General features: G+C 33.8%; 2 protein-coding genes across 2 annotated transcripts in view; one reads left to right on the forward strand and one right to left on the reverse strand.

Moving 5' to 3' along the window:
- LOC113403730 (uncharacterized) overlaps positions 1-25,450 on the reverse strand; it is a 135,804-nt gene that overhangs the window by 43,222 nt on the left and 67,132 nt on the right. The gene's annotated exons all lie outside the window — the stretch shown is intronic.
- On the forward strand, positions 14,702-25,344 carry LOC113403764 (uncharacterized). Its single transcript, XM_026644351.2, has 9 exons — positions 14,702-14,754; positions 19,720-19,844; positions 21,033-21,197; positions 21,464-21,631; positions 22,228-22,413; positions 23,224-23,427; positions 23,931-24,052; positions 24,896-24,982; positions 25,261-25,344. The coding sequence occupies exons 2-9, from the start codon at positions 19,811-19,813 to the stop codon at positions 25,342-25,344; spliced, it is 1,050 nt and encodes a 349-aa protein (XP_026500136.2). The 5' UTR covers positions 14,702-14,754; positions 19,720-19,810.

A 25,450-nucleotide genomic window follows, 5' to 3' on the forward strand; every position in this document is an offset into this window, starting at 1 on the left:
TGACCACAAAAGGTATAGTTTATATACGAATTTATGTAAATATATATATTCGTAATTTAGTTATAAGGCCAGTAGCTCAGCAGTTGCGGAGCACCAGGACCTACGATGTCCCTAGGGCAACTACATTATTTTTCTATGCTAGCAACATTAAATAATGAGTAAATATACCAACTTCTTGGTATGCGATATTTTTAAACAGTAATAAATGTTTTAAGTAGTGGATTGGGAATAAAAATGGTCATCATATACATACATCATTTCTATAATTATGAGTATCAACTTTTAGCGACAAAGTTATTAGTAATTCGTCATATTTTGTTTTGATGGTTATCTAAACCCAAAATATCAGTCACATTGTAAGAGCGATTTCCGAAACGCCCGAAACAAATGTATATATTTGTTCATTTAAAAATATAAGATTTAATGACATGTCATTAAATGCTCAACCGTTATTTGCGTGATGGTTTTAATAGGAGTTGTAGCGCAATCATCACAGAGCCAGTTCGAAAGAAACGTTGAGCTCGTATACTCTATTTCAACCATAACAGGAAAAAAGCCAAATAAACATCATTTGACAGCAAATTGACGCGATATCATTGGTCGAGAGCTTGATTAATCTGTGATATTCCCTATGGATTTGCGGAAAAATGACATTTTTAACGTCGACGAAACTGTTATCGGAATTTTGTATGTACAATTAAAGTGGAAATTAGTGGTTAAGTGCAATAGTGCTGTATTATAAATAAAGATATATTAATCATAAACTCTTAGTAGTGTACCTACAACATGGCTGAGTTATTAGCAAATAGCATGAAATACGTAAATCTAAAGTTTATCTTTTTTTCTACTTCCATTGGAATAGGCGTACTGTGTACTGTTAAAGATTTGATTTACGAATCTATGTTTAAAAATGCATAACCATTAAAAAAAATACCAAAAGCTTCTACTCCTGTCTCTGTGTAATAGATTATATTATGGGTACTAAAAAATTCAGAGACGTTGTTTTTTACCTAGCTGAAAAAGGAATAAACCAAACCCAATGTACAGAGTGGCGCCAATGTCATCACACACGGCAGCGCGAGGTTTGGACGTACCCGCTCAACTGCTCCCACACAGTTCCCTTTGAGTTCAGCCGACAATACTTTGGACTAATAATTTTGTGAATGAAAAGTTAACGACGGAAACGTTTGACCTATTTTGGAGATACTTTTGCGTAATAATATATGCTTTTATTTCTTGACTCAGTACAGATTTACAGTTTAGAAATATTGTGCATGCATTATTTATATAAATATAATATATTTAAGTAATTTGTTGTTGCAGTTGTCCAGAGATGACCATTGTTCTCTGTCACTTGCTACTCGTATCCAGTGATTGATAGAGAATTTTGTAAATTAATAAAATGAAAAAAGAAATCCTGTAGCTAAGTTAATGAATGTATTTGATTTTTTTTTTGTTTGGTCTTAAACGCCATATAATATTATTATTATCATTTAAAGCGTTGTCGTCACAGGCACGTTGTATGTATGTATATAAAACTATTACGTATATTTTAGTGCGTACTATTACTAAAGAAGCTGCGTTTCGGCACAGACAGATGTTATTATATTTTTGTTATATTTTAGATTTACGACTTAAGTGCTTAAATATATTTTATAAAGCTATGATATATGTGGCTTTAATGTATTAATCATAATATTATTACTTCTGTTATCAACGAAGGCCAATGTCGGCTGATGTTTTAAATAAAGGGATTGAGACGTTTTAAGGAAATTATTGGAAAATAAGATACTAACTGGAGACCGTGTCTTTAAAAACAAATCTCTTTATCTCTATGAGACGGCTACTTCCCACATGTATTCGTCTTGAACGAAGTCCTAATACAAAGTGCATTCTTATAGAAGTCACCCATACGATATACATAATAATAATAATAATAGCCTTTTATTCCTAAACATGGGGTTACAAGAGGTCCCTACGTTCGGTGTGCCTTTTGACATAGGCCTCCTCCAATTCCTTCCAATGGGTCCTGTCCCTTGCTACTCTCATCCAGAATGGTCCCGCTGTCTGTTTTAAATCATCTTCCCATCTCCTGACTTGACGACCCCTACTTCTTTTGCCGTCTCTTGGTTGCCAGAGGGTGACTTGCTTACTCCATTTGTTAAGGGGGTGGCGTAGCATGTGTCCAGCCCATCCTGGTAAGAATGTCTGTGAGTTTTGTTCTTGTTGTCTTATGTCTGCGTTCCTGACACTGTCTTTGATCTTTAAGCCCAGCATGCTTCACGATAGCATATATTTATGTTATTTGTAGGCGGACGGGCAAATGGGCCACCTGATGGTAAGTGATCACTACCGCTCATAGACATTGACGCTGTAAGAAATAATAACCATTCCTTACATTACACCACCTAAGATGTTATGTCCCTTGTACCTGTAGTTACACTGGCTCACTCACCCTTCAAATCGGAACACAACATCACTAAATATTGCTGTTTGGCGATTGAATATCTGATGAGTGGGTGGTACCTACCCAGACGGGCTTGTACAAAGCCCTGCCCCCAAGACGTCGACGTCGTTTTCTCGGCTAAGTCTCTGTACTCACCCCACCTGTCGATGCCGTTATTAATGTCAGTAAGAACAAAAGCGGTTGTAGTTGTTCACAAGAGATGGCGTTTTTAAAATCACGTTTACATGAATCACACCGGTTAGGTGTTTATTACTCGGTTTATAGGAAAACATTCGATTATTAAGTTATCTAGATAGTGTCATACTAAGAACTAAAAATTCATTATCTTGTAGGCGTGACGGCTACACTTGACACCCGCCAAATTTCTTACTACTTTACTAGTGTGCGTGAACTCTGTGGCCAACTGTTGGCGACTATTTTTTTCAGCGATTTTTAAGCTTTTATATTTGTAATATATTAGTACATGTAAATGAGTAAAGAGAAACATTTGCCAAGAAAAGAACAACTCACATAGTGGTAATCGACAATCAAACTTGTACGTCCTGTGCACGTCCTGCGTAGTCATCTACGGTCTATGACAAAAAGATAAACATCAGTAAACCTTCTTTATAGGGAAAACATAACACTAATATATATACTTCTTGGAAAAAGATGATCACGGCCTGTTAAGTTCCCGTAAAAAGATGTGACGGCAATCGAAGTGTGTTCTCCTCTACCGATCATTGCGATGCCCTTAGAATTTGCGCCATTTGGAGCCCGGGATGACTCAAATTACGCGGACGTCTAGGCACAAAATCAGGAAAAATATGATTAAATTAATAAAAGTTACATGAGCAGTGGAATTCCACCACTATCTTTAATTCCTTTGTTGTAAACAATATTGATACAGAGATTAGAGAGTGCCGACAATCATAGTCGTCAACGAATGTTCAGCGACAGTATTGTTTAGGATATCTAATTAGCCATATACAAAAACCCAAAATCTCAGTATTTGTACAACCTACGAGGCTATGTCAGCGACTAACGCTCTCATTTTAAACAAATTAGTAACGCCGGTTCATGATTACAATTATTTTGTACGCTACTGCGACCAATGCTATATATTCTTAACAAAAAATGCTGGATTCATCAAAAAATATTTAAATGGGAATAAATTTACTAGTTTATAACGGTTCTGCAACTGAATCGTAGGAAAGAGGCTAAACCTTAATAAGGTTACGCTTCAATTTCGATAAATTGACAATCTGTCAGTAAAATGTTCTCCCAAGTCTAGTGACCGTGGGCGTGGCGACTACATCAGTCATTGACTTAATATAAGCCTGTCTTAAGAGATGAAGATGGAATGAAAATAAACTACGGAATTCAATAATGTATATTAATAATTTCGCGCAGGTCTACTATAGGCCCAATCCACAATTATAGATCGTTAAAACTAATGATTTTTTAGTCGACAACATATATCCGCAAAATTCGTACAATCGAGATATTTCGATAATATTAAATCCGGAAATTCAATGACACGAAGTCAACGAGCGGCCATGTTTGACCTTTACGGGTGCATTCAGAAAGTGGGTTCCAAATGATATTTTTTGCAGTTATTAAATAGAAAATAAAAGTTATCTATTATATAAAAAGTCAACGATAAACCGTATTTATCTATATTTATTTATTTTACCCGAGCGAAGCTGGGGTTTCTTCTAATTCTTCTATACATTGGTGACGATTATTTATATTCTGACTATAACAAGACGGTCCAGTGTTTTCAATAAGTGTATTTTACCACACTATTTTCATGTATTTAATTTTTATCTTTAATTTATCTCATTCTTGACGGATCACCGTTAGGAAACCTGCACATACTATTATGCAAGATGAAAATTCACAATTGTATTAAGCTATCTGCAATTTTTGTTATGTACTTCACCTTTATGTGTGGAATTAAATAGAATAGAATATTATAATGACGTAGTATGTTATATACAGGTATACTTAAGGCTAATTATCGTAACGTATCGTGAAACGAAATTAGTACGTTGCAGCTCTTTGAAAATGGGATGGTAAAATTTTACTGAAAACTCGAGCACTGCGCGCGCTCATTGGTCAAATCAAACAGTGCACGCTTCATCAGTTACCCGCATACTTCCTTTCCTTTCCACGAAATCACTTCTACAGATTGCAGGAAGGCGAGAAGGTTACAATCAACAATTCTTATTCATTGTAAATAAAGTTCATTTTAGCCATTGTGTTCATGTTCCTTTTATTCGTATTCATTAAAAATAGGTTAAAAAATATTATAATAGATAAAAATCATATCTAAGTGAGTAAATCACTAACCGTAGCATCTGAGAAGTGTATCTCGTGGTTTTAATGACTTTAGATTATAAGTTCTGTGAATATCTGACGAGGGAATCGTACCTATCAAGATGGGCCAACACCAAATTAGGGTAGTTTTTCAAACGTGAAATCACAAATTGATGATTCATTTTTGGACAAAGCCGAAACACTTTTTTTATCAAATTTTTACTTTGGTTAATCTTATATTGTTGGTATTATGCCGAAATGAGCACATTTTGCCGTCTATTCATAAATAAGATTTAAGTGAAGATATATTTTTGAATGATGTATGACGATCTTGTAGACTAGACTGTTTTAAATTGAAACAATCTTTATCTAATAAAGCAGAAGTAATTATTATTATAACGCTATGATTTATCTTATCTTTAACAATATTGACAATAATATCCTACTATATGTAGTGGTACTTGAATAATTAAAAGTAGTGTACAAAATTATGTGGAGTAATGAAAAAGTTATATAATTTTACGAGTTGGTATATTGTTTAAAATACAATTTGATAATATACAATACAATTGTTATTTATTATATTTTAAAATTTCCTACTAATAAGCTATCTGCCCGAAAAAAAAAGTTTTATGGTCCAAGGTCCCACGCAGGCCTAAGTTGGATAAGAGATCAAAATCTCATCACAATCGGAGGAACTGTTTATGAACGCATAGACAATCATTTTAATTAATTTATAAATAATAATTGATAAAAATACAAATGAAATCATTAAATCAATGATACGAGAACATTAAAACCAAAGGCAAAAAGTATGTTTAAAAATAAAACTTTTAAATACAGATGTCTCCTAATGCTACTTCTTGCTTTCAATAAGTATCGCAAAAAGTACGCAGGTATTTGTTCTTGCTACGTCAAGTACCAGAGCACCGGTTATGTGGCAGGTGCTTCATAGAAATAAATTCTCTGTTTTCGAAAACGGGTGCAAAACATTATTGAAGCTATTTAACTAATAAGCTAATTTAAATATGAGATATAAATACTTGCATGCTCTTTCGGTATTATTTTGATGTTTAAAATTTATATGTACCATTACAGTGTATCAGCGCAAGACGGCACCATCGCAGTGATCGAAAAGCTTACACGAAGTTGACAGGACCATTTTTAATTGAAAATTTAAATGCTTTGTAAAGTAGTAAGTCAAATATTTTCATGTTTAATTTGGCACAAAAAAATTGCAAACTGGGAACATTTCAGCCTGTACTAAAAGAACGCTGTCTTCTTCGTATTCTCTGTCTGTATGTTGATCTTTTACAGCAAAACCACTGAACTGAATTTGATGAAATTTGCAATTAAAAAAAAACATACATAGACTACTTTTTGATGCCTAGCACATAAAGACAAACCTATAAACGCGAGCAATGATGCGGGCGCAACACAGTTATATACCAGCATCCCTCAATAATTTGAATAAGTTGCCGTGACGTCATACAACAGCAACTATAAAAATAGTTGCCTACCCGCTCAAGGCTTTTGCTACTCTGCTTTTGTAATGTATAGACGTCGTTTCATGACGAGCGTGTTAATAATTTTTGCATTCAAATTAACGATTGATTGTTTGTTAATACGCTTAATTTGTGATTTATTAAATTATATTAAATATATCACAAATTAAATAATAATAAATAAAATAAAATTAAATAATATTATGTAATTTGTTAAATTGTTAATAAATATAAGTCAAGGGTTAGTATTTTATAATTTTGTTTCTCCTAAAAATATATTTATAAATAGGTGTAGGTATACATATATGAAGACTTATCTAAAACCATATTTCCAAATCCGCCAACGCAATTGATCTTGGGACACGGTGTTTAAGGTGTGCTTGTAGATTAAATTTCATCTAATATATTTTTAGTTTATTTTTAGTTACGATTCGATCGGGCTCTTGAGTTTACGGCACTAGCAATCTTGATACTTCTTCTATTATCTTTTACTTTTTTCTTGTAATATTGTTAATTCTGATACGCTATTAAGGAATTCTTATTTTATTTCGATGCCACTTTATAATATAATAATATACTATACAGTTGCATCGACATAAAATGAAAATGTTATAACTGTTCTTTATTTTTCAATAAGTTCAAAATTTCGATGTCGTTTAATTTCCCAGAAAACGAATACCGGGTGTTTACCATTTAATAAAAAATTACGGCTTGAATGTAATAGGGCCCTTAAATCTCGTGCTAAAATTACAAAACATCACTCGACGCCAGATTACATATTAAATATATAAAAAAAAAACAAGGATGTATAATTATTCTCAAAGTATTCAATACACACACATATAAAATTTAATTGGTTTGAAAGAGTAACCATCAATTTTCTTGTCAGTTATTTTCGTGAGAATCTACATTGCGAACCAATGGTAACTTTAATTGTATCTTGTAAAATGACGAATAAATCGTGTTTGTAAGAGCCACTTGAATGAAGTGTACGACTACAATTAAGTTTTTAGTATCTATTTAATTATCTTGGATATCCATGGAGGAAACCAATTAAACGTAAACACTAATGAGAATTATCTAGATATTCCTCCATGGTGTCCATATTCAACAGGTTTTTTTTATATTAGGTATAGTTAGCAAACGAGCAGGAGGCTCACCTGATGGAAAGTGACTACCACCGCCCATGGACATCTGCAACACCTTGGGGGGCTTGAAAGTGCGTTGCCTTAAAGGCATTTAAGAAACGAGTACGCTCTTTTCTTGAAGGTTGCCAAGTCGTAGTGGTTCGGATAAACCGCCGGCGAAAGCTGATTCCACAGAGTGGTTGTGCGAAGTAGAAAATGTCTTAAAATATTAGACATTAGCGAACTACGCAAGCTCGAAATCACTCCGTTTTAAGGAAAGTTTCGAAGTAAATATGTTGTGATAATCATTTCAAAGATTTTCCCTGCGTCGAGAAATAAATATACTTAGCGCAAAAATTTGTAGTAGATCACGTGCTGATGTGGCTCTTGGCTTGCAGTTTGAAGACCCATGCACTAAGCCAACGTGGCAGTTGATACTCTCAAATTATAATTAGTCATACATTTATGATTGTAACCTTTTGAAAGAACGCTGAAAACGAACTGATGAAATTTAAAACTGAATTAAATCTTGTAAAATTATATAATACACACTTGGATGCCAGCAGGATTTTTCTCAGGGAGGTTATCACGTGGTACTATGCGCAAATAAAATATCATACATTAGAGTGCAACCTTGGAGTTTTAGGTAGGTCCATGACTGATGCCACAATACTTAGCAGCATGTGTGTGTGTAAATTTATGGACAGACCTTAAGTTTTTATTTAAGTATGTAGTATCTAATAATAGTTTTAAAAACTAAAAAACACGCTTTTAGCACGCACTAAAAATTACAAATGGTGCGTTTTGTCCAAAAATATAACTTAAAAAAAATAAAAAAAACACGGTTTTAGCCTTAAGTACCCTTTCATTTAATATCCATATCATGGGGGTGGATTTCAAACAGCCAGTCCTTCACATCGAAATGTAAAATGGCTCATAAACTCACATGATCCTTATCAGTAGTTTATTCAATAGTAATAATAAGTACATTAAATGATGAGGCAATTACTCATAATATCAAGTTTGTCGTATATCTTAACAATATTTATCTGACTTATATATTGAGTCATGTGTATTCTCATTTCGTTCATTGATGATTAGACAAGGCTTACATGTTGTGGACAGCATCTATCTTCTCCTTTGGCGTGATTACTGTCTCACTTTGCTTGACAATTAACTGGAAGCAAAATTGAAGATTTTAACATAGTCCTCAGATAGTTCTTCACAATATCTGTGCTGTGCATAGGACTCAGCTTATTTTGTAAGCTGTAATCCTTGTGTTCAGTATACACTAAGCTTATAATATTGTTTGAATTAGTTGACAACCAAATAATTTAATACATACATATTTATTAAAAGATTATAAGAAATAATTAAAAACATTATAATTATGTGACTCATATGTTATGTCAGTTACAAAAGGTACACTACCTTTTGTAACTGACATAACATAATATAAAAGATCACATAAAATTCCTTAACTCTGTCCAAATTAATTGCTATTACCTTAACTGATAATATATAATTAATCACATTTTATTATATCACATATTATTAAAATAATGATATTAACACATAGATTTGAACAACCCTAATTCATAATATTATATACTAATAATATTATATATTTTTTTAATTATTTAAATACATATTTTAATAAATTTACAGTTAAACATCATGGAGTATACTATTATGACCCGGAAAACATCAATAAAAGATATGGAAGCCAAATTCCAATTGACCCTTAAGGAATTACAATCCTCCAAAGAGTTAAACAGACAACTTCTTCAAGAGCATGAGGACAGTGAAGAAGAGATTAAAAAAATTGTGAAAAAAACACTGACCTCAAAAGTGAGCTAGCTAAGTTGAATGAACATTGTTTAGATGTTGTTAGCCAGCAGAACAATCTTCTTGAGATTGTGGCCTCATTTAAAGAGTGTAGCGATGAACATGAAAGAGCTTTGAGTCACATTTCAGAACAGTAAGTCTTATTAATGCTCAAAAATCAGAAATAGAACTAGAACAAAATTAAAACAATCCAGAAATGTGATGCGACTGAAAGGTTGTATCATGAGTTAGTTACACATGCCTCTGACTCCAATACCACGTTGCAGGAGTCTGAAGCTAATCATACCTATATGAATTCACATAATAACATAAAATTAAATAAATTCATTAAAAAAACAAAAAAAATTATTAGTAATACTTTAAATATCAATACATATACAAAATGAGAAAACAACGGTCAAATTTGATTAATAAAGTAAAATCATGTAATAATAAGTTGCAAAATAATAAATTTATATATGACAGTAATATTGAACATCTGCAAATAGAAATTTCTAGCCTCCAGAGATTCTTAGAATTTGTGAATAAAAAATATGACTTGGCTCAAAAACAGATAGAGGAATATATACATGCAGCCAAGAATCTTCTTGAGCTATGCACCTCAAACTTGGAAAAATTTGAATCCTTATCAAAGAAGGATTCCTTTGATAAGGATTCAAATTTGATTTGACAAGGATTGATGCAAACAGTCACACGTGGATACGTGTGACTGTTTGCATACTCAATAAAATGAGTTGGCATCTGCTAATACTAATATTAACACAGTGTCTCAACCTATCAAGTTGAGTCAATGTTCACCAGGATTCCACGACTACAATAAATATAAATAAAAACGTTATAGTAGTATCTGACAAGTTAGGTCAGGGCTTTGGCTCAATACTAAAAAGTGAGATAAAAAATATATTCAACACATGCTCACCCGGGGCAACCTATCAGATAAGTTCTATGCATCTGGATTCCAATAATATAGTTGTATTTTAATGCATGGAGACAGTTTGTCTCTGAACAAAAATAATTTAATTAAAGATATAAAATTATTATGTGAAATTCAAAATCAAAAGAAATGCAAATTTATAATTAGTACATTTCCATATTCACATACCTTGACAGATGCACAGAATTTACATATTTATGACATAAATGTATGTTTATACAATTTGACCCGACATTGTAGCAATGATTTTATGTTATTTGACATTAATAAATTCATATATAGATTTAAGTTGACAGTGGGTACTATGTACCTACCAATAAAATCCAGAAGACAAATTGGTAACCTAATTGCTTACAATATTAATAATTATTTGATGTCTAATGTTACCAAGGATCATATGTATAATAAAAATAATAATTTAATTTATATTAACACTGATAAAAGTAATTTAAATTGTATTTTAAGGCAATAGAGGTAGTCTCTGGCTCAAGTATTAATACTAATATTAATTTACTTAATAGTAATTTATCCTTGGATAAATTCCTAAATTTTAAAATTAGAAATAAACAAAACAATAACAACAGTAAACTTGTAAACCCGGTGCACCAAAATATTCAAGGAATGACAGGAAAAGATTTAGAAATTGAGTTATTCATAAACAGTAATGCCATCGATATTTTATGTATAACAGAACATTGGCTTGTAAATTATCAGTTTATGTTTAACTTCAGTGGTCACCAGATGGCTAGTATGTTTAGTAGAAAAAAAGGTATACGTGGTGGCTCATTAATACTTATTAACAAAAATCTAAAATTTAAAGAACGTAAGGATGTTGTGAGCCTTTCTATTGAGCAGACTATTGAAATAGCCTGTGCAGAGCTTGAGCAAGTCATTGTTGTATGCGTATCTCCTAGCGGGTTATATGAAGCATTTGAGAAAATATTGGAAAGTGCATTATTGAAATTATCTGGATCAAGTAAATATATTTTTATTTGTGGTGACTTCAACATACATTTATTAGAAAACTATAGCACATGTATTAGATGCAGAGCATTATTATATTCATATAACCTCATTAACTTATTCTTAGAGCCAACTAGAATCACAGAATCCAGTGCAACATGTATTGACAACAATATTTACCAACTGTGTACCTAATCATAAATGTATTATAAATATGTTAAGTTCTGATTATTGTGGACATTATTTTTTAGCAAATAGTAATATGTAGTATTAGTCGTAGTACGTAGAAGATGATGACGGGAACTTTACGCAGCTGCCAAGAACAACTTACAAGGTTTGACCGAATGAAATGAGCAAAAAAATACCACTTCTTATATACAATATCTAAATTACAAACGTACAATTTTGGGCATGTAGACACTAGGCCTCTTTTAACCCCTGCGGTTCGAAAAAAACCGGAGGTCACGCTGCGTCGCGCTTCGCGCTTTTGCCGATGGCAGCCGTGCGCTTATTGTCCTTAAGATGGAGCTGGTAGTAGAATCAAAACTACTACTACTAATGCACGTCATAATATATTAACGTAGCAGGGCGCGCTTTCATAAGCGAATGGATCTATAGACTATCTCGACCAAAAGAGGATCAAAAGCCAAACAAACAATATTGGACATATTGGCTCGATACGTCGATCGAGATTTTGAATAATCTATGATATTCATTACGGATTTTCCAAAAATTACATTTTGTACGTTGACGAAGCTATTATCGGAACTTTGAAAGTAAAATTAAAGTTGATATAAAATGTATTTAAGTGGTATAATGTTGTATTTATAATAATTAAAAATATTCTAAACAAGAATGTTCGTTCTTTCCCTTGTTCTTTCTATGATTGGAATAGGCTATACATCCGTAGCCTATTAATGAATTGACTTCCACGGACGAGCACATGTGCCACCTGATGGCAAGTGGTCACAACCCACCCATAGACAATGGCGCTGTAGAAATATTAACCATTCCTTACATCACCAATGCTCCACCTTGCGCCTCGGAAACTAAGATAAGTTATGTCGCTTGTCCTGTAGTTACACTGGCTCACTCACCCTTCAAACCGGAACACAGCAATACTGAGTACTGCTGTTTGGCGGTAGAATATCTGATAAGTGGGTGTACCTACGTAGACGGGCTTGCACAGAGCCCTACCACCAAGTAAACTATAATAATTATAACACTCAAAATAAATAAGTATCAAAATCGCGTATCACAGTATGTTTTCTACTACTAACGAGAAATAAAGTTCGCTCTTAAACAATAGCGCTGTAGTTAGTGCCGGATTAAACAAGCACGTCGTCCTTAGCAAATTCTTTCAAAGAGTGCATGATCTGCTTTGGGTTCTTAAGTATAAAATAGGAAAAAAAAACAATTCAAAACTCAATACATTTATTCGCCTTCTATAGGTTACATTTTTTTGGATCGTTAATAGTCTAGTAGATTAATATAGGTCTTGCTAGGCTCTGACTAGCAATTTAGAACAATTTTGATAAGGAACTATCAATTGAAAACTGATGATACTACAATTATTAAAAAAATTACGCTCAGGCCGAGATAAATGGGTTTAAATATGCGAGATCCCTCTTCGCGCGAAGCCCTTAGTACTTGCTACTCTAGCTACGTGGTTAATCCGGCACTGACTGCAGTCTCAGTGCCCACATGGAACCTTATGCTCGTGAATTTTTATAAACATATTAGGATACCACAGTCAAGTGGCTAGATTTAAAGCCGCAGATCGTAAATTCCCGGATTCAATAAAGCTAGGGCTGATATAAAGTCATTGGGTTTTTCTTCTGTCAGTGTTATGTTTGAAAGCAAGAGCATTGGAAAGCAAATTGAAAGAAGCGAAGTCGTTGCTCCTATGCCTGAAATATTTCCGGTCCAATCATATTTGACGTCCCATGGAATTTTGAGAGTAAGGGAATAGAGAGCGCACCTGTGTTTCTGCACACACTTTGCACTATACTCTGCTAAGCTAAAAAACTAATGGGGTACTAGCAAAACGTTTCCTTATAATTTTCTACTCGTTAAATCATTATTTATGGATTGCGATAAAAAAAACTTGAAATATGTAAACAGACATGCGTGAAATGTACAAAAATATTGACCAAATATCATACACTCCCACGCACGGCTCAACAACTTGAGTCTTTGCTTCGTTTATTCTACGTTTCGAAACGAAAACGTTTCTTTTTGCATGTTTTCTGCGATTTTTTCAATATATTACCAATAATTAGCTTTAATTTTACGCAGATTAGCCTCCTTCCTCCTGTATTACACCATTTAAATCTAGATTTGATTTCGACTTCACACTATTAGTATAATAAAGTTTAATGTACGTACTTCTTTCGTTGTAGGTTACGTCAGTTAAGTACACTCACGTATCTAGAGTTAATGTATTTTAATCCTTAGTGCATGCGTTGTTTATCTAAATTAGCTTATCATTTTGTTTTAATAGTTACATACAAATATTATCAATAATTTTAATTAGTAAATCCAATAAATGTAAAAAAAAAAGATTGATTTATAACACTACTTTTCCTATTGTCCCCGTAACAAATCAATAACTAAAGTTTAAGTTTTTTTATATAATGTAAACAATAACGTCACGATAATAATTAGACCACGGATAACGTAGGGTTTATTTACACTGGGGTGCATGTCAGTCGCCTCCTCGTGGCGCACCCTGGGCAACGGGGCCGGCTTGAGCTTGCTCGTCGGCCACGGCTAAGACTGACGCGGAGGGATGCTGCGGGGTCGCTCCTGGTCCGACCAGCGGAGTGGACTGTGTGAGCGGCCTCGTTGGCAAGAAGAGGGGGGCTCGTTATGAACGTCGGAGGTGTGGTCGTACACCGGTGGTCAGCGGCGGAGCCAGTCATCCTATCCGCCGCAGGGCGTCAGCCCTTGGCGCCCGGCCTCCAGTAGCGGACTCGGGGGAGTCCGTTACGTTAACGGGACGGAGGTAGCGGAAGAAGGTGCGCCTTTAGGCGCGCATTCATTTATTTGGCTGCCTTATGGTTGCCGCCGCAGGCGGGGCCGCGGTGGTAAGCCATGGCGTTCCCGTAGCCCCACCATTATGCGGGGCGGTGGAAACCCGAGGAGGTTCTAGTGGGTAGGACAGGGCATTAGCGTGCCCTGGTACGGGGCATTAGGCCCCGGTTGAGTGCCACATACCCGTCCCGGTCCCCCGACCGGGCGGCATGCGTAAATGCATTTCCTCCTCGTAAAAAAAAAGAAGGGTTTATTTACACTGCTGGAAGTTAGATAAACTTTATTATGCCCCTATCAGTGTGGTGTTGATTCGTAGAAATGGCTGAAAGCAGTTAATAAATAAAAATGTTGCCGATAAATAATTCCACAATCTATCTGAAAGTAACAGCATTGTTATCAGTCTGTTGTAGTATAACACGTGCCGTCTCATCGGGTGAGCTCATTTCATAACTGAATCGAGACAACGACTACACTAGTTTATTTTATTTTTTTCAACAAAACATTTATTTTATAATCTGTGATTCTTGAGCATGTAAACAAATTTGGAATTATTTTGCACAAAGATTATGGCCGGTGAGTTTTTATCAGAAATATTTTTAATTAAAAAATATACAACATAATATATTATACAGATTTTCGCGTTTGAAAGAAACATAGTTTTTGTAATTGAGTATTTATGAAGCCGCTCATGTTTAAATATAATATATTCTAAAAAATATAGAAAGTTAATTAATTTATCGAAACTCATTGCTAAAATCGTTATTTCATATCAAATATTAGAGAGGCCAGATTCTTTTCATTAATTATTTAATAATCATGTATGTGAATGTGGACCAATGAATTATGTTTTTCGGTCTTAGCAATGATATTCTAATAAATAGATATGTTATGCACTTACTAAACAACAGAAAAAAGTGTTCCGCACCGGGGGCCGTTTATTTTACATTTCGCTGCAAGTAAAAAGGAAAGCTTGATAAAAACAATAAGAATAAAAGATACAACAAGATGTTTTAATTGCGGGTGAATGTAAACAAATATTATTCGGGCCACCAATCACCGCACGTTGCCATCATAGACTAACAAATTCATTAGGCAGAATGTACAAACCACGTGTACAGAATTTGTAGCCGGGATTTATGCCTATATAACAAATAAATAGTATGAAAAGGTAGGTGAAAAATTTAAGACGTTTTAAAAAGAAAGAAATACACATATTATAAAAACAATCATACACCTTCGAAAAGATTCAATTTATTTCTTTTCCGTCTCTTCTTAGAAAGCATTTTAAGTTCGGGATTATTTTTATGAGCGGAATAAATTTAGACGAGTAAGCTGTTCTTTCGAAATGTAATCTTTTTTCTTTAAATCTTTCAATATCACGGCTATGTTGGCAACACGTTTCTTCAGTCTTTTATTTTGTTGAACTAGTACTTTGTTTTTTTTCTGCAACAGTTTTTCTTTGCATGTTAATTCACGTACGCGTTTTTTAAGTGCTGCTTTTCTGGGTGTTTCAAAAATATCTACCATATCCAGTATGCTGACTTTGTCGAGACTTGTCGGGGAGTTTTCAATATTTATATTGATGTGTTCCTGGGAAATAAAACAATATAAGTAAAATATATGTCGTCACTATTGAGGTAGGCTTTTACTCTTTTTATTACCTCTATAACGGGAACAGTGTTCTTTTTGAGAAGTGTACGACTTTTGTTTGAAGAATATTTATCGGTAGCTTTGACATGATTGCTACAAATTCTACTACTTTTTGAAGGCGTCCAACTGCATTCAATTTTTTGTTTACGAACAATTGCGATCCATTCTTGAAGCCGAATCTCAGAAGTTGGAAATTTACGAAGAAAAGACGGTAAATTAGTCAAACTCGCTGTTGTCACACAGTAAAGTAATATAAACGATTTATTACTTTGTATACGAACAATAGCGATCCACTGTTGAAGCCTGATTTCAGTGGTAGCTTTATTTTAACATAATATGTTAATGATAAACTATTTATATTTTCTTTTCTTATATTCGACAAGTTTAATTTATAATTAAGTGTATCAAACAAAATTATAAAAAGGTTATTAAAAGAAAAAGAGAACTCTGGAGTAAAGATGACTTTACTGCCTAATATTCGCATCTGTACTTTTATTCTATGTCCGGAACGCACGCATCCTTGTCGTTCAAACGACAAAAAAATGTATTTTTTTTCTAACCTCCAAATATTAGAAAAATAAATGAAATATATTAATAAATCAAAGTATATTGCTTACTTACATGTGGTATGAGATCCCTTGTGTTTTATTAACTTTGGTATCGTAATTGGTACACTTTCTAAATACACACGATGGCATTTGGATAGTTATTACGCATTTGGATAGTTATTACGAGGAGCGCGAAACGTCTTACTCGTCGCCGTGCGCGACACAGACTAAAGACAATACGTCCCAATTAGGACGTTTTCTAGCCTTCGCCTTTTGCGCGTTTATAACATATCTGTTTACTAGAACATCATTGGGTCTTAGAGTTATAATATATATAAAAAAAAAATGTTCCTGTATTAATCATACCAACATTAAAAGGTGACAATGATGGTGGTTTCCCATCGAATATCAATTCCGATTCTTAGTGTAATAATAAGTACTTATAAATATTATAATCCTGATTTTTTTAAAGAACTAAGTATGTGTAAACTTTAATTACACTCGCTTATTTATTCTTTAAAATAATTAGTAATACTAATTAGTGGAGTTTAGCAGTAGAATATCTGATGAGATGATGGTACCTATCCAAACGGGCTTGCTATAGTCCTAATATTGCCCTAATAATGGAAACAATTTTAAAATTTATTTTATCGATGCGATATGGCGGTAAATTTTTGACATTTTTATGTTTTGTGATCCAGAGATTTCTGTATTTTAGTATTGAGTTTTTAACATAATTTAAAGATATGTGAGTGTGTGTGTTATATATTTATGGATGAAACATAAGTCTCGTGTCTTACATACGTCATTATACAATTGTAAGCATCTTAATTTGAGTACCTAGACACTCGTAGGTTTTTACCGTTACGAGGACTTTTCGACGTTATTTTACGTCATGACTATGTACTCGTAAAATATAAAGCTAGCACTCTTTTGATCAGTACCATCCTCACATTTTCGATTCGATGCGTGCATCGTCATATTGAACAACTGATTCATTCAATTCTGTTGTCTAATCAGACAAACAGATTGATTTGACATTACAGTAATCACTAAACTACTTTCGATAAGATGTCATTCAATTCATAAGCCATTCTTTGGGATTATTATTCAATGTTCTTGTTAGTGTGCTTTCGAGTGGAATTTACAATTGCACCACGACGAACCATCACCATAATTAAATTTTTAAACAACTTGAACGGTTTCAGCTTGTCAATGGCGTCAAATTTATTCAGTATTCATATAAATCGGTGCTGTGTTTTCTTAAACCAGTTCTTTTATTCTCATTAACTTGGACTTAGCCCATTTACAATGAGTTTCTTGTTCATACACTAGCATTCGGCAGTTTTATTGACGCCCACCTTTCTGACGCCAATTCTTCTAAGGAGCACTCATTACCGGCATTAGTGGGCGGGGCTTCGAGGTCCGGAGTCTGTCTCCCGTTCTGCATATCCTCAATCTGTCCTCTATGTATATCGATAGAGTCTGTCCTCGATCACACTTTCTGATTTCTACCAGGGCCCTGGATAGTTCAAAATTGCACTTGTGGCCCAGTCTGTCTTTGGTCGAATATAAAATGGCACCAAAAGCACAACAAGATGGACCCACAAGTTATAAACCCCAATCTTTGTTAGTTAATAATTTATAATTAGTTTGGTCTTGACGGTCTAAATATTGATCGTCGTCTATCTTCCTCGGTTTGTCAATGCCGAAATCATGTATCGTTTACTTTTGTCTTTGAAAGAGTTTTTGCACACTTGAAATGGGTTCCAAGCATATCCTATATAATTTTCGACTTACATATCTAGTCGTGTGTCACGTATCACTACATAGTATAAAACAAAGTCGCTTCCCGCTGTCTGTCTGTCCCAATGTATGCTTAGATCTTTGAAACTAAGCAACGGATTTTGATGTATTTTTTTAATAGATAGAGGTGATTCAAGAGGATGTTTTATATGTATATATATAATAATACATGCATAATATAGTGGAGAAATACTGATAATTTTAGAGGTTTCTAATGTGATGTCGTAAATAAACACTTTTTTTGCGCTTACATTGCAAACGCTGGCTGAACCCTACGGGATAGATCAAAATAATATACTACAGTCTTGTACAGCTTGAAAAGTCCGCAAAAGTATGTCTATAGGGATAATCCACAATAACCATTTTTCATCCTTTACATTTTACGAGAAATAATGGCTTATTTACGAAGAGATTTTAAGCAAAACTGCCAATCCTGCTTATCCAATTGAGTACCTTGTTAAATACATTGTGCTTTTTATATAGATCAATATAGCTCTTTACAGCATGTAATTTTGTGAATATTTTCGAAGATACCTATCACAGATTTAAAATATAGGGACATAGCGGTTTGTAATGTCTAATAACAAACAAAGCTGTGAACGTTCTATATCAAGGCATTTAGTAGTATATTTAGTATCAGCATTGCACAATTCGAATGTATTCCTTTTGACGACGGAAACAAACTTTTCATATTACATCATCGAAACAAGTAAATACTGACCAAATTTCAATATAAATTTATCTAATCGTTTACCTATTTCCAACCTACATGCCTATCTGATTAAAGTAATGCTTAGATAACAATACCTGCAGAATAAAAGTGACTTGATTTGGTAGATAAGAAACTTCACTAGTAAACAAGTATTACGGTAACAATCTTTAAATGCCGATGCCGAGCGAATGCCTGCATGAGGATCTCCTGTTAAGGATAATTGTGGATGTTACATATGGGCACTGTAAAAGATGCCCATTGATAAAGAATCGATCCATAAATTTTAAATAAATAAAATGACTCTTTCAAAGCAGAAAAATACTATATCAATGTAAATATGTATGTTAAGCATGTGTAATGAAATTGCTTAATTATACCTATTTTGGGAGATGAGTTATTTTTTTCTTATTCTCCTATTTTTGGCATCCCTGATAATTTACCAGTGTCTACACTAGCCCCGGGTGCCCTTGGTGTAAATCCAGCCCTTCGTATATTGTTGATAAATGTAATTTTTCTCTTTCATTTGTCTTGTGGCTTGTTTAATAGGTTTTCAGAAAAAAAATTGTATTCTGCCACTAAATTGACAGTAGCGGCTTCGAGCTTTGAAGTTTGTATTGCTTGCCGTGCCTCGTAATCGTTATTCAGTCCTGCCTCCTGAATGTCGTGCCCATTTACCGGTCCAGTAATTAGCCTTATAAAATTAATAGGACTTTAAAATTGCTGTTAAAAACTATTGTTTATTACTACGGTTCTAATGATCGATCACGATATCAATCGAGACCATGGACCATGATTATAATGAATATTTTTTTATTGTTTCAGGAAAAACGAAATAATTTTACCAAGTGAACTAAAAGATTATAACATCACCACAAACAAGACTGAGCTTAAAAACTAACAACATAACGAAAAAATGGAGCATCAGCGAATGTTCGAACGCCCATCGGGTAAAGATCAATAACCGTTTTACAGTTTAAGCAATATTATTGTTTCTAATGTGTAAAATATTGGTGGTGTAAGAATTATTGACCATTCCTTACAATCTTGGGAGCTAAAATGTTATTTCTCTTGTGCCTATAGTTACATTATCTCATCTTTGAAACCTGAATGCAACACAACTAATTAATGAAGTAAGGCAGCACAGTGTCCGCCTGGGACTTGCACTTAGCCCTAATACCATATAATTTCTGATTGATTACGGATATCTTTAACACAATTAAAATGCACAATTTTTTTTTTGTAACTGGATATACGAATGGATGCACCACACAGAATAAAACTATTTACCACTTCTGTTAGAAGCAACAACAGTATGTCAAAGTATTATCTCTCTTTCGTCGTTCCTTCAATTCTGAATATTGCGGATCTGGTGCTGCAAGTTCACACGCTTAACTAATTTGTTTTCAACGGTTTCTGTTGAATTATAAATAAAAAACTTAATAAAAGTTAGTCAATAATTTCGCATATTGCATTATATTTTACCTTTAGTTCGTAGATCAATTTCGAATGATATAAAAGATTTATGAGGAGTTGATTTTTTTTTAATATGTTTTAAGTATTTATTTATTTTTAGCGAGAGTTCAGACATTGCGTGATTTAGAGTAACTAAACCGGCCTGAATATGTGGTTGATGCATACTAAAATAATGTTTTTCTTTTTGGTTCTTCGTAATAAACTTCTCCAGACTCTCGATCTCAGGTCGCATGATGTGTCCAAAATACAAGAGCAATCGTTGGTAGATTATGCCCTAAAAGTAAACTGAAAGTTTTGACTTTGAAATCGCTTTACGATTTATATTGATTAATATGACATGTCATATGGAAGTCGATAAAATTTTCATTGATATATAAATGGAAGTTTGAAAGAACGACGTAAATAAACGCGTTCAATTTTAGGGTTTGTAATCTCATGAAAAAAATTTAACACAAAGAACTTTTCTCCAACGTAACAAACATGTAAGCTACGCGATTAATAACGGATTAATACTTATTTGACTAATATAGGTGATATTATATATCTCTAGTAGTTGCGATGGAGTTATATATTTTTATAATATACTATATTTAAATTCAATTATTTTAATAGTAAAAACAAATAATTTCCAACATATAGAATTTTCTAATATATTTTTTCAGTGCGAAGTCGCATAGCGTCTTGGTTTAACGGAAAGAATTTCAATCCTCAAAAATTAAGAGGTGTGATTTTGGGGATCACGCTTACCGCAACACTTGGAGAGGTGTCCTCTTACAAACTCATCAAGCAAGATATAGAGGCTGGAGAACTTCCTTCCTATCTCGCTGGTAAATATAAATTATATATAAATAATAAACATCCCTTAACAGCTTTCAATGTAACGACGCTATTGAAGCGTTACTTTACTAGAGACGCCAAAACCGAAGTCCAGTAAGAAACTGAGTTCTAGGTTTTTTAAAGCCCTGAATGAATTACACTTTTTATCATCAATATCGATACTCTTATATATTAACTTAAGCATTAATCCATTAAAAGCTTCCTCGCCTTCTGGATCATGCTAAACGGAAAACCTGAAGCTCAATGTGTTTTTCAGATCTCATGATAATAGTGTTTTCGATATTTGAAGCGATTGTGGCACCGTTCATTTCCTGGTATGGATTTAGGAATCGACGCATGTTGCTGATCAGCTACACATTTGCTGTCACCGTGACCAGCGTAACGTGGTGGTTTATACCAGCGAAATCAGAGAGAGAAGAATCAGGTAATGTTTATTGAAGTAAAATCTATTTAAATTTCATTATTCATCTAATTCGGTCCAACCAAATTTTGGCTCTGGTGGTGTTATAAACAGAAAACTAAGTAGAAGTTAGTAAAACTTTTATACTTTTTTTTATACAAGATTAAGTCTTTAATATATACAAATATGAATTAAAAATAGATACTGTATACATTTTGACCGCGAGGAATGGTGGTAAGAATGCTAGCAGCTTCCCCGTTGAATCGCAATTCCTCTGGGCAATAAAAGTAAATAAGTTTGTAAATAATTTCACATACTGCATGTTATTTACCCTTAGTTCGAAGATTGAAAACTTAGATCTAGTTAGAATGATATAAAATATTTATCTGATTTGTACATTTTAAGCCACTGATAACTATTCTTTGCCTCTTCACGATGTAATACGCTTATTATGGCCAATATACTAATTGCGCATTTTGGCATCCCTTGCACCTGGCTCCTAGTCAATTGCACCGTTTGCTAAGCTCCAGGACCAGCACTAGTCCCGTCTAGTCAATATTTTCGGTTAACTTATTATTAAAGTTTATTCGTCGATAATGTATTCTATAATATGTTTTCAGAATTGTGCGATGCATCAAACTCAAACAATAGTGTTGCATTTCGTGGAACCACAACTCGCTCAATTATTCGTCTCGTCATCGTTATTATTTCATGTGTGGCATTTGTGCTCTCGCGTGTGGCGTGTTGGAGTCACAGCGTTGCTTACTCCGACGAATACGCGCCGGCTCGGGCCAGTGTTCATTACGGTAAATTATATTTTTATTTTACATAGTTTTGTTATTCAAGCGCATCAGGAGAGATATTTTCAGTACCATTACCGTATTATAAGTTACTGGTCGCACGCCTCAGGCGAAACCCGTGATAATTAGGTAATTTGTTAGGTTAAAGATCCATTAGCCATGGCCGTGGCTACACCACTTATACAGAAATCGTTTTATTCCCAATTTAAGTATGATTCTAATTACGTATATATTGTGTGTGAAAACATATACAGATCAGTATATGAATAGTTCAGAGGCTCACAAGAAAATTCGAAAGACATAATCATATAAGAACAGGGGTAATGCCGCAAATATTGAAATTGTATTTATACTGCAGGCAAGAGCTCTTCGAACAGTTCTCTGAAGAGGTGGCTGCTTTACAATATATTTGTGATAATAAATATTTATATGAAAGAATGAATGTATAAATGTTTCATAAAAGCTGATATAATATGTACATACTATAAATACAAGAAATAAAGACAAACTTGTAACCCCTGCTTTCCGCTTGCATACGCCAAAGAAAATGTATTTGGGCAATGATATACGCGTATATAATAAGATACCGGAAATATAATCAATTTACCGTCTAACAAATGTAAATCTGGTTAATTAAAAGGGCACACGGGGCACGTGCCTAGGGCCACGGCCGTTTCAAAATAGCAATATTCGTAAGAAATAGCTAAAATCTTGATCAAAATGCTAGTGACGATAGTCGATAATAAAATTTGTAACCTATAGTGGATTAATTTAATTATTTTGTTTATCTTTATGAAATTTGTCTTTTTTTTTCAGGTGCTCTATTGATTTCTAGAGTGGTACCACTTGTACTGGGATACAAGACATTGACGGGCGCAGTCGATGATAACATGCCGCTGCAGGCCGCGGGAATAGCCGTCGGGTTTCTGTTGAACTTAATACAGCTGTTTTTCTATGTACCAAAAACAGTGCCTATAGTGGATGGAGTGCAGAAAGTATCTGTCCCCTTACACGAACGGAGTAAGTATAGTCTCTTTTTTATCTCTATCTTTATTGATTTTGATTAAAATTAAAAATCTAGTCATATTTTACTCGAGCAAATTTTTATTCCATAAAAATCAAATGTCAGATCAGTTTCTACAGATATAGTTCGCCAAGAAGCACGGTATATTCCTTTTTGGACACTCTATTTTAAAGTATTAAAAACGCTTACTTTTGTGAAGTGAGATTTTAAATAACTATTTTAAACCTCATTTCCCAAAATCACTATTTTGGTGCAACGACCCTTCTTACTTTCCACTGACGTCATACCTTTAAAATGCCTTTGATAAGCCTATTAGCCTTTGTATGCCTACCTTTTTAGAAGCTTTAAATTATCTTCAGCATTTCTTCAGATTATAGAATAAATACAAACTCCAGGGTGGATTGTGGTTTGCGGTAATGAATTTACGTCTAAAATGTTAGGATAGTATTGAGTGTAAATTAATTAGTAATTAACATAATATTTCTCTTATTAAACAAAGGTTTCATCACGAGCGTTGGGCGCGTGTTCAACAACTCTGCGGCGATGACGCAAATGTTCGCAATGAGCCTTCTGGCGGCTGCTCTGTGGGGTTACGGCTTCCACGAGCTGGATATTGTTAAGGTAAATTTAACTGGAATATGTCAATATATCATTTAGTATAAGGGTAATTGGGCTTCGAAAAATACCTAATTCTAGTTATATGCCTGATCCTTCTCCGTCGTAACAGATGGACGTCGGACTGTAGAGTGAGGACATAGAAAGTTCACCTGTGTCCGTGTAACATTTGTAAACTGTCACCTCCCCGTCCTTCGAATTGTATAATTAATAAATTAGAGTAGCTAGATCTAGCCATTTGTTTATACAAAGAGCATCCTGTTATACTGGTGGTAAGATTTTACATGGCGTGTCCTGGTTTGAATTATGAGCGATAAGTGCGGCCAGTTTAATTACAGCCGCAAGTCACATTATATTTTATATTTCTTAAAGTGTCGATGCTTTCGGGTGCGCCTCAACGACTGAATTCATAACATAAATCTTGCCTGAGTTATGAGACTATCGTATATATTAATAGCGTAACGCCATTTTTGTCCCAGTGGTTATGGGACGATGGTTGCATATAAAAAATCGGTGATGGTCTCATTTTGAAGAGCTCCAGCCGTAGATGTGCAAAGAATTAAAGAGGATTCTTGATTGCAATTTACTAAATTGTTACGATTTAACAAAGATATGATTTTAGAGAGCGGAAATAAGTTACAGGCCACATAGAGATGAGCGCTATGGCTGTATAAAAAACATTAAATTGTACGAACAGACGTCAGCTTACAATGAGATTAAATAAAAAAAAATCTTTCATAGGTTTCGAAATTTGTAAAAATCTGTTGAATAAACGAGAAGTTTCGCGTGCGACCCACTAGTGTATATTAAAGTAGTTGCATAGTTAATAATACGTAATATCTTTTTCAGGTTAAATACAATTTGATTCCTGAGACGAGTGGACTGGTCCAAATCACTGAAATATTGTTATACTATTTTCTTGCTATTTTTGTGGCTGTAAGTTCGTTTTTATTTCTCTATCTATACATATAATAAAATTGGGGTATATGTTTGTAATATTAAAATAACCGCTTTTTACTAAAAGCATATGTATGTATACACGGTACATATTCGAAAAAAAACATTTTTTACAATTTTTTGAACGGCTAGACTGATTTTCAGGGGATATTAACTGGCAGATATCTGATGTTATAAGGAGTAACTTAGGCCACTTTTATTTTAGAATTATGTATAAAATAATAATAGTCACTCTGCAATCTTCAAATTCTGTCCAGTACCGCGAGCAGCCCTCGCGCATGCCACCACTCCGGCGTCATGTAGGGTGCCACCAACGACATTATACCACAAAACCTGCCTAATACAGAATTAATAAGTTATAGTAAAATCTGCGAACTGAACAATAACTTTTTTTTTAAATTAAAACGCGCACGAAGTCATTGGCACACCTAGTTTATTTAATATATT

The sequence above is a fragment of the Vanessa tameamea genome, chromosome 20 (assembly GCF_037043105.1).
Source record: "Vanessa tameamea isolate UH-Manoa-2023 chromosome 20, ilVanTame1 primary haplotype, whole genome shotgun sequence".
Lineage (NCBI taxonomy): Eukaryota > Metazoa > Arthropoda > Insecta > Lepidoptera > Nymphalidae > Vanessa > Vanessa tameamea.

Bases quoted from the DNA above. Each gene is read 5' to 3' on its own strand.
- LOC113403764 (XM_026644351.2), top strand. From the start codon at position 19,811: ATGGAGCATCAGCGAATGTTCGAACGCCCATCGG. The intron at 24,053-24,895 runs GTAAATTTAACT...TATCTTTTTCAG, and splicing joins ACGAGCTGGATATTGTTAAG to GTTAAATACAATTTGATTCC. The intron at 24,983-25,260 runs GTAAGTTCGTTT...AATTCTGTCCAG, and splicing joins TTCTTGCTATTTTTGTGGCT to TACCGCGAGCAGCCCTCGCG.